The sequence below is a fragment of the Carassius auratus genome, chromosome 31, assembly GCF_003368295.1.
Source record: "Carassius auratus strain Wakin chromosome 31, ASM336829v1, whole genome shotgun sequence".
Taxonomy (NCBI): domain Eukaryota; kingdom Metazoa; phylum Chordata; class Actinopteri; order Cypriniformes; family Cyprinidae; genus Carassius; species Carassius auratus.
In genome coordinates, this window is record NC_039273.1 from 23,707,887 (window position 1) to 23,718,771 (window position 10,885).

General features: G+C 38.3%; 1 protein-coding gene across 1 annotated transcript; it reads right to left on the bottom strand.

Moving 5' to 3' along the window:
• Positions 1-1,203: 1,203 nt before the first annotated feature.
• Positions 1,204-9,930, bottom strand: LOC113050937 (protein transport protein Sec23A). The gene is made up of 19 exons (XM_026214419.1): positions 9,776-9,930; positions 8,464-8,695; positions 7,808-7,865; positions 7,611-7,697; positions 6,734-6,970; positions 6,532-6,614; positions 6,282-6,426; positions 5,510-5,668; positions 5,280-5,395; positions 5,064-5,187; positions 4,524-4,604; positions 4,329-4,418; positions 4,135-4,241; positions 3,660-3,813; positions 3,438-3,515; positions 2,906-3,067; positions 2,731-2,817; positions 2,235-2,456; positions 1,204-2,127 (listed from the first exon to the last, which is right to left on the bottom strand). The coding sequence occupies exons 2-19, from the start codon at positions 8,682-8,684 to the stop codon at positions 2,038-2,040; spliced, it is 2,301 nt and encodes a 766-aa protein (XP_026070204.1). The 5' UTR covers positions 8,685-8,695; positions 9,776-9,930; the 3' UTR covers positions 1,204-2,037.
• Positions 9,931-10,885: the final 955 nt, after the last annotated feature.

Sequence of the window (10,885 nt, forward strand, 5' to 3'; positions counted from 1 at the left end):
TGTTTTGTTTCATATATCTTCACATTAGGTCTGATGTCTTCGACGACCTTTTCAACTAAAAACAAAACAAACAAAAACGGTAACGTTATATTATATGCAATAATACATTTCATGCAGTTTTCTAATTATGAGACATTGTCATTTATTTAGAATTAAAAAATCCCACTGTGATTTTTTCGGCTGCTATGACATGTCCTGTTATAATTCACCTTTGTCGCTTCCGAGCGTGTATTTGTAATATGCGTAACCAAGCATGGTCCATACACCAACAGCATAGGCCATTGACGCATTTCGGTTCCATTTTACAGGATCTATCTTCATATCTGCAATATTATGTCAAAAGATTAGGATATTAAATAAAGTAGCTGGCAGCATTCACAAGGACGCGGCTGCTCGTGGTGTCACTTCCTTGTTAGAAAAGTGACCAATCAGAACGAGTTAGGAGTTAAATACTTCCGCTTGCTGACATTTTTATTGAATTAATCAAAATGTTATTAATTAAAATTATTTCAAATACTACTAAATATGTAATTATTCAAGAAAAAATATATAATTGTCCAAGCCTTTGATTAAGTAGTAAATAAAAGCACGGTCACTTGGTTTCTGTTACTTTTCTCAGCGCTGGCTAATAGACTCTAATCGCAGCTGTTTGTGATTAGATTAATGGATTTTATTTAAACATTTCATAAATATTTATTTGAATATCATTTAACAATCATTGCTATTAATACATTTAATAGAAATGTAGAGTTCAATTACCAAAACATTACATTTAAATGCGAGTCTAATATTATATTTGACAAACCCCCTCAAGGCGCCAGAATTTTGTTTCTGTCAGTCAGTTTTTTAATGTCCACTAGAGAACGCCAGATTCCATACATTTTAAGTTTGATAAATAGCAAAGAATGTTTACTTGTCCATTATTTTCTTTATGTTTCTGCTGTATCCTGTAATATTATATTACGCAAGCTATACTCACCTGTAATTTTAATTAATATCTAATGATATTGTAATGATGTTCTATAATAATAATACAAAGTTATTAAATGTAATATGACAGAGATATATAGATAGACCTTGTTCAGAAAATAAACTAAATTACTCACAAAAGTGTTCCCGTTATATTTATAATAAATTGTAAATCATTGTATGGTAGTCACATAACATTATATAGTAAAATCTAGTTAAATAATGATAATGTGCTTAAGTACAAAGTGTTTTTTATTTTTAATTATTCCACATTTCATCAGACATAAATAGGTACAGATGTTTCAGTCTTGTTATTTTGTAATGTTTTATTTTAGAGCAAGACCAGAGTTTGCACTTTCAAGGTGCTCAACTTCGTCTTTACCTTTGAAATGAAGTAAACCTATAAGATATTTTCAATATAAATATTATTCATAGCATTAGTTCATAATTGTAGATCAAGATAAAACTGGAATGTGGGTCACAAGTCACATTCAAATTCTTTACATACAATATTCATTTCATTTAATTACAGGACTGGAGGAACAGGACTATAAACTACTGTTTCTCCCCGCAAGTGAAGCAGATCACAGGTACAGTTCATGAAAGTGAGAAGACTATCAATCTGTGCAAAACAAAAACATACGCAAAAAAGAACAAACAGACAAGAGGATTCTTGCAAATAAGCATTAACAGGAATTTCAGTCTAAACATGCTTGGGAAAGAGCGACAAGCAACATGATGGCAGAAAACATTCTCTCTCTGGGAAATCAGATGTCATGTTATTAAAGTTTAACACGTAACACTTTCTGTTAGACACAAACCAAACTAAACTAATTAAATAAGCAAACAAACAAACAAGACAGACAAATTATAATTACTTGGGTAGATGAGAATTAGAAAACATCCAATAACCTTTTTCTGGAAGACCACCTAAACAAACATCGAGATCACCTTGTTGTGTCAAGGTTGGATATGGAGGTTTTTCAGAAGATTGTCTAAAGTTCATTCTTTTTTTTATTTCCTTCAACTCTGTAAATGTACATCCTTCACTGATCTTCTGCAGAAAGTTTATGCTGCACTTGAAACAGCCAGTTTCTTGAGATGGTCCATAAAAACTTGCAGACTGACGTCGTCGGTGAGGATTGGAGCTCCTGACTCCTACAAGGAAAAGATATAATATTAGAGATCAGACACTCCGGTCAACACTGAATTCATTTCAAGCACCTAAGAACACATAACGCTCGGTCAGATCTAAAGGTGTGTACCTGGCCCCAGGCGTACAGGTTGTTGTGGGTCTGGGAGGGATTGACTTTGGAGAGGAGGAAGCGTGCCTGTGAACCTCCGTGCTCGGTGTCGATGTATCTGGGCATGGGGAAGCGTGTCTGCAAGATCTCCTGAGCGTCATCCAGAGGAGCCTGAAGGAGCTGCTTGAAGTTCTCATACTCTGCCATCTCCTGGTATCCAGCCTTCCTCCACTGAGCGATCGTCTGTGCAGATGAGAATAACACCATCAGTAAACTGAACATTATGCTCTGAGAAACATTATTTAACATTTGAGGAACCTCCTGAAAATAACAGCTTGAGTTCAAAATCTAGTGAGCTGCCTGCCTAGTTAAATTTTTTTGGCATCATAAGTGCAGAATTAGCTTTCAGTGTCATTTTGGATAGATTTTAAGGTAGCATGAATATTTTATTGGTAAGATCTTCCTTAGAAATCATTATCTTAAGAAACTGTACATAGTACAAGCATTTGATCCGTACCTCTCCATGGTAAATCACCAACTGGAAGAAGGTGTCCATCAACAGAATGCGATCAGAAAGGATGCTGCTGCTGTCCAGAAGAACAGGCTACAAAACCAGACAGATGTGAGATGAGTTCGAGCAGAATTACACAGCATTCTGCACTATAATGTTGCATGAATGGGATTCAAATCACCTCTGGAGGGCCATAGAAAGAGTAGGAGTAGAGGATGGGTTGTATCATTATGAGCGACTGTGTCAGATCCTGACGCACAAAATGATGCCTGTAGTAGGACGACTCATCCGGACTGTTATTGAACACCTGCAGGAATGGGGATCTCCTCAAGTGGAACATGAACTGTCAAAAAAATAGACAAGTATTAATATTAGAAATGTGTTGTTCTCAAACAGGGCAGCTGCAGAGTTTTTATCAACCAAGACCTGCACAAATTAATACTCTTTGTCCATACAATACAATCTAAAAATAAATCATGCATCTTTCATGTATCAATCGGTATTTAAACAGGCACACGCTCAACTGCAAATGTTTAAAATACCCAAGACATGATTTATTCAATATATACATATGTACTGACTTTGATTTATGTACTTATATATCAATAAATGCAAATTAGGAGTTATTTAAAAACGTGTTTAAAGAGATTTTTTTACGGACCCAGTCCAGTCACAAGTGTCAGCATTTATCTGAAGGAGTCCGTGTTTTTTACCTGTGGGTACAGCGAGAGAGATTCAGACAATCTGAAGGAGCTTGGATCTTCTTTATTGAACTGGCCAAACTTCTGACACTGAAACCAAACAAACACACAAAACATGAGTGTGATGCAACTTCTGCTTTCATTATTATAATAATGGTTCAATGATTTGTCATATAGGCTCTTATGAATGGAAACAATGACCTCCATTTCCTTCTACATAGCTGTGATACTCACCAAGCGAATGAGCTGCCGGTCTAGCCAGCGGAGAATGTCTGGCCCCTCCTCTGACTCTGCTTTGAAAACGCCGAGCCGGGCCATGAGAACGGCAGAGGCCTCCTGATCAAATGACGACTCAATATGCTGGACCTGGGACTGTGCGTCAGCCCAACTAGGTGTGACAAAAGAAAGAACCGGTTTGTCAAGAAAAAATGACGCACAATTTGAACACTCAAGAATTTGAGCTACTGAAGAGCTATTCAGAGCTATGCATATTTACGCAAATAGATCTATTTTGAGCTACAGCAAACACAAATAGCACATGGAAACATGAGACATGTTGACTTTAGATAACCTTTTTGTACAATATAAAAGTTGATATCAATAAATGGTACAATCTTATAAATCAAAGAAACTACTAAGACCTTGACTTCAATATAATATCTACTCATCACAGAATTCCGTGAGGTTGAAAGCTGAAACTAAGACTCACTTCCTGGCAATGGTGGTGACACGGATCCGCCGCTGTGTATTTGAATGCTGGTATTGTGTAACAAACTGAATAGCTCCTCTTCCACCCTGAGGAATCGGGGCGTTGTGCTACAAAAATGTATAACATACCAGTGTTATTGATACATCAGCATAAACATAAGCACTCAAAGAACTGATAATTATATAATAATATACCTGATTTACTACTTCAAAGTACAGGGCCAGGGTGGTGGCAGGCGTGAGACTACAAATCTTCCACTGAGATGTTCCTCCAACACCCATTTCCTGGAGAAAAAAAAAAAACCTCACATATGTGTACACGTCTAAAGTCCTATTGGATTCCATTGCAAAAGCTGGCATGCAATGGGAAGTTACATGATTGTGACTTACATTGTCTGAAACACAGGGTCCTTTGGTTTTGAGGGACACACACGGCCCGATCGCACCAGATATCTTCAGCTCTCTTGAGGTCTGAGAAGAAAAAGGCAAATAGGTTTAGAGGGTTGAATATGACATACACTACGGATCAAAAGATTGGGGGTTTGCAAGATTTTTCTTTGTTTTAGAATATATATTGGATTAAAAATACATAAAAACAGTAATATTGTAATATACTATTGTTTTCCATTCTTGTAATGTAAAGTTGAATTTCCAGCACCCATTACTCCAGTGTCACATGATCACTTTAGAAATCATTCTATTATTTTGATACGGTGCTCAAGAATCATTCTTAATATCATCTCTGTTGAAAAGAATTGTGCTGCTTATTATAATGCTTTTACATTTATTTAAATGAAGAACACAAATAAAGAATTATTCTGTAACATTATAATATCTTTACTGTCACTTTTGATCAATTTAATGCAGCCTTGCAGAAGAAAACTATTAATTTCATTCCCTAAACTTTTAGTTCAAGTCAAAATATGTTACCTTCACTTCCAAAGTGCCACCAAAAGCCATGCGGAACTCTCCATTGTAGTCTTTGCTGAAGACTCTTTGGAAGGTCTGCTTGAACAGAGACGTGTTGAAGGAATCGCCCATGACAATGTGGCCCCTAGAACAAAACAAGAAATAACTTGTTGATTTTAAGGACATTGAATGGCATGTAAGATATATTAAGATCAATGATCTTCAATCAGTGCTCACCCTGTGAGGTTGGACAGACATTTCATCTCCAGCAGTCCCGTCTGATCCAGTGCACAGGCGTAGATGTCGACGCTGTGTCCGTTCACTGCTGCACGGTTTGCCAGAGCCTCGTAATACTACATAGATGTCAACAGAGATTCTTAGTTAGCTTTTCAGGAAAGGAACATAATGTTTATGGAAAACCATAAAAACAACGAGTTTATCACCAGATCCTTAAAATCTGTAATCACCTTAGTGGCCTTCTTCAGATGGCGAGCGTTGTCTTTCTGAATATCGTGCCAGGAGCGGATGGGGGTCTTCAGTTCATCTCCCACCACCATGCCGGGCCCCTGTGTTGGGGGGCCACCGGTGAACAGCATCACACGGGCCCCTGTGTTAGGGAAAGTGCCCTACAAGCAGAATGACAGAGAGAAACTGAATGAATGAAAGTCCAATTAGTATTAAATATTTTCCAAACTGAATTGAAGTAGATTTAGTTAATGATTACAGCATGGATTCCAGTCTAAATGAAATAAGGTAGCTTTTTCCACATACTATGAACTTTACTTTTACAGGGAATAATGTACGCTACAATTAAATCAGTCATGCTAGACTTATTATCAAACAAACTCAAGAGTCCAGTAGGTAATCTGACTCTTATCTATAGAGTTATGTAAGAACATTGACTGGGTCAAGGACTAGGTACAGCTCTTCTGATATGACATGACAACTGAAGTGGACTTTGAATCTCACAGCCAGCTTTATGGACACGTTGCCATTCACTATAATGAAAGGAAAACAATCTCTTCAAGAATTCTCTTCCACAGTGTAGTGAAAAACTGGAAAGGGAGATGTGCAAAAGCTCTAAGGATGTATTACTAAATATAATCATCTAAAACCAAGCGTTTCCCGAAATTTTACTTATACATCCAGCTTTTTACATTCTCTCCTATCTCTCCCTGGTCATACAGAGATTTTATAATTCCATACAAGATGGGCTTTTAAATGAATAATGTCCTGTACCTCCAGTAGGCCAATAGCAATAGAAAGAGCAATGCCCGTGGAACGGAGAGGTCTTTTCCCCTGAGGAACAGGCCACGGGTCTCTCTGCAACTCCCCCAGAAGGTCGGTCAGGTTCATGTCTACTGCTTGCACAGGCTGCAAAAATCTAAAACAGGTGCAAATAAAATGAGCACAGCTGGCTTCATGTACATCATCATCTTCTGTAAAAGCTTTTGTATGTGCATGCTAAGGAGAGATGACCATCTCATACCTGCAGGAAGCAGCAGCGTCATGAGGGGCCAGTGGTTTGCCTTGGTGTCCAGAGGTGGCTGGCTTCATCAGTCCCAGCATCTCCTGCGAACAGATGACACGCCAGATCAATTTCACTGACAATTCTGGCGTTAACCGGTCACTTAGAAGCTATTTTATAGTTCTTTGAATGTTAAATCAAACAATAAATATAGATCACTGACCTGTATCTGTTTGGGCGTGAGCTCTTTTGTGCCACGGAAGACGAAGCTCTTGGCGATACCTTCGCAGCTGAGCTCATGGATCTGAACCATGCGGCCGAAGGTAATGAGACCCACCAGGGCATTGGGCGGCAAGAGACTCAGAGACATCTGAAGGGATTCTTTCAGAGCCTGCAGGTCTTCCTCTTCGAGACATGTGTCCACCACATACAGGAAGATGAGAGGGGTTGGAGGTCCACGCTGAAGAGAAATAAATCAGGTTACATAACGCTAATTAAAATATTACACACTGTTTTTCATTAATAAATACTTTGATTAATTTAATAATTGTATTTTTTTTAAAACATATATAGATTATGGTTCAAAAGTTTGGAGTTAGATTTTTTTCTTTAAAAGAAATGCTTTTAAATATTTTGCATTTCAAATAAATTATGTTCTTTTTAACTATTTATTCATTAAAAATATACTGAAAAAATATTAAGTATAATAAGAAATGTTTATTGAGGACTAAATCAGCAAATTATAATTATTTTGGAAAGATCATGTGACCTGAAGACTAGAGCAATGATGTTACAAAATGTATCTTTAATATTAAAAAACATTTCACAATATTACCATTTTACTGTATTGCTACTTAAATAAGTGTAGCCTTGGTGAGCAAATACTTCTTTTGAATGGAAGTGTATATAAACAGAAATTACAAACTTTAAATTGCAAGGAAAACTATTTATTTAAACGGTTTAAATACACTTGTTTCATGACAGAATGACAACGTGGCTTTTGATGAGCAGCTATCTGTGAGCTAAAGGAGTTGTAGTTAATCTATATGTTTGTAGAGTAAAATATGCCTTTGTACAGTACAGAGTAAAAGTAAATTTACCTGCACTATGTACTCAATGGTGGAGAACTGAGACATTAGTTCTGCGGGCTGATTCACTTCTGAAATGCCAGCGTATGATGGAGGAAACTGTGAAGAAACAGATGAATATTTACTCACAGTGACAGGTGTGATTGACGTTAAAGAAGCACATGGAGCAAAGCCAGGAATGAAAACGAGTTTCAGTAATGTATACTCACAGAGTTCCTCTGGAAGCAGAAGTTGCAGGCCCATATCTTAGCTCTGAAGTCCACTTGACTACAAAAGGAAATCAAGCATTAAAGGTGCTAAACTTGTCTATAAAAAACCTTTTAAAATGTAAGTCATCAGCACAACAATTATCTTTCTCTAGGTCACAGCGGTTAAAGGAAACAATTAGCTGTTAACTAACCTGATCCAGTTAACACAATGACAATGTTGGAAAACAGATTCTTTCTACATTTAAAAAGCTCTGAAATAATTTAATTAGCGAGTCTGTTGGAAACTAGAGGAAAACCCCAAACCTCCACCTAAGTAAAACATGATTTTACTAACCCTAAAATAAAAGGTCAACACCAAAGTACATCCAATTCGGGCAAAATTTGGTTCACATAAAACCCTAAACCATGAGCTTTACTGTGTTTTTAAATGGACTGCAACAGAAATACGATAAACGATTAAATGGACTGCAACAGAAATACGGCACCAATGTTTAATTTAACTGTCTTTCCAGTGACTGCAAGTTGTTACTCAAATTCCATTCCAACTCCAGTCCACCAATTAATAAATAATTCAGAAATCAATGTCATCATGATATTTATCTATACTGAAAAAACAAACAGAAACATGCTTTCTGGAAAAGTGATTCAGTCCTTACCAGAGTGGGTTGAGTACGGCTTTGCAGTTGGCCCGGCTGCACAGTACCGGCTCGTACTGGACCGGAGGCAGGTCCGGTCTCTCTTTGAGGGGGGTGTAGAGGCAGGAAACAGGAACCACTAGCCGTGTGGCCTCCAGGCGGCTGGAAGGCCAGAGGTTCCAGCTGCAGCGTACTCCATCACGATCTTCGTTCTGTTGGATGAACTCTTGGAAGGTCGACATTACAGTGTGTACTGTGAACGACCAGAAACAGCAAAATGAGTAAACAGCGAGCTGCCAAGTCTTTTTAACCCTAAACCACACCTAATGGGTTGTGTTTCTGAACTGGACAAGCAGGATAGAAGAGCCTAAAATTAACAGCAAATACCAGAGTGACAAGAACAATTTCGCCCATGTCAGCAATGCGGGCGGATATTGCATTCTTTTATATTTTCTGTGACAGAAGGAATTCTTTTGCGCAACTGTCACTTGACATGAGCGGTTACCCTTGCCAAGCCCAAAACGTCATTAAGAATTTGTTGATTAGAGATGTGCGTAGATGTGTCAAGGAGCAAATCCAGATGCTATTTTTAAGGCTGAATGTACCACTGCTGAGACACACCTGTCCTACAATTCCTACTCAACTCCAGTATCCAGGTTTGCTGACTAAACACAAAGCACTTCGAAGTATGAGACGAGACTTTGGCCTCTGATAACCCTGAATCAGAGGGATCCCTGGACATGCCTGTCCTAAACACTAAACCATGGTCCAATGCCTGTGTTGACTGTTTGGTTGCACAACGATAAGAGTTCCCGGACAGACATGAACTAACTGTTCCAAACGACTCTGGACAGACTGTACATGTCAAAAGCCACAATAACAAAAACCTCAAACATAACATTAAATGATACCAACAAATTGTTAAGATATGATCAGCACGCTACACAGCTTGATAACAACTGATAGAAGGTTCTTAAAGATATTACACATATTGGTATCGATATATTACTTTACATTATTTACATGTTTTAGTCAAAATAAGAGCATCTCCGTGACGTCACGCGTACATCTAAATTATACTGGTCAAGCTCGCGCTTGCTAAAACCAACACACTCTCAATATACCACAGAATAAGAAAGCAAGATGTAAGGCAGTTATATTATTTAAAGATCTCAAACATTAATACAAAAACATACTACTAAGTACACCCGTGTAGCCCGTTCACCCACAGCAATCTTCCTGACTTCCGCCGACCTTATCCGGGGTCTGGGGGTTTAAATCTAACACATCAACGAACCACGACTTGATTACTAGAACACAGCGATAGACGTACCTTCTTTAATCGACGAGGCTTCAGTAAATTAAATATGATGACCGCGGTCACACGACCATCGAGAAGTGAAAATGACTTCGTCGACCAGGATTCGTCTCCAGCCGGTTCCTGAAGCTCCGAAGAGTGACGTGTTACTACACACTCCGCGCGCCTCGATTGGCTCATAGACAGTAAAAGAAATGGACACAGCGACCCCATTGGAACTCAATTTAGCTAAATGAAGCCCAGTTTTAGCGTTTTTTAGCACTTCCGTTTCTGACGCGCAGACTCAAACGAAGCTTGACGACGTCAGCAACCTGTCTGCCAGATGTAAATCTTCTAAGTGGCTGTGCGTGAAAACTGCCATCGTTAATCTTGCAGAGACGTCGAGCTTAAGCGGGGAGTTCTTTGTCGTGAGTGAGCAGGAGTAAGTATTCTGATTAATTATTTTGTATAGTATTTTAAAATGTAACGCCAGTACGCCATATTTAGTTAATTGCCTGCGAGCTTCTCCACCTGTCTGTACGGTAATGCGACAGAGAGCCGAGTGGTTATGACGCAATCGTTAGCCTATTTTTTACAAAAACTGTTTATACGGGGCCATAATGTAACATAGAAGGTAATGGAGCACTTTATACATTGTCGTGTATCTTTAGAAATAAATAATGGACAAACAGAGTCTTTAAACGCCTCAGATGTAAAGTTATTCGCTGTCAAAGTGACGCCAAAATGAATGGGAGTCAATGGGAATGCTAACGCAAGTGAAGTTCTGCTAAAAGATGGCAGCCCCCACCCGACTTCAACTTCCGGTCGAGTTCCTTGCCCCTTGGATTGGCTGCGTCAGTATGACGTCAAGGAAACGTGACCCCGCAGTGTCGAAATTTTGTGCGTAGTTGCGCTGCGCGGTTTCTATAGCAGCAGCATCTGATGCAAATAAGTTCTACGTAAACACGTGACCCCAAATTTCTCACATACTTTCAATAACGTGCTAAAGAATTTTAAATGTCAAAAAAGTATTTAATTTTTTGTATTTGTCACTACTATATTGATATTTCAAGGTTTTCTGTTTCAGAGGCCAATATGAACACTTTTCTTTTCAATGAAAAATTAAATGCAGGCACGTAACATAAA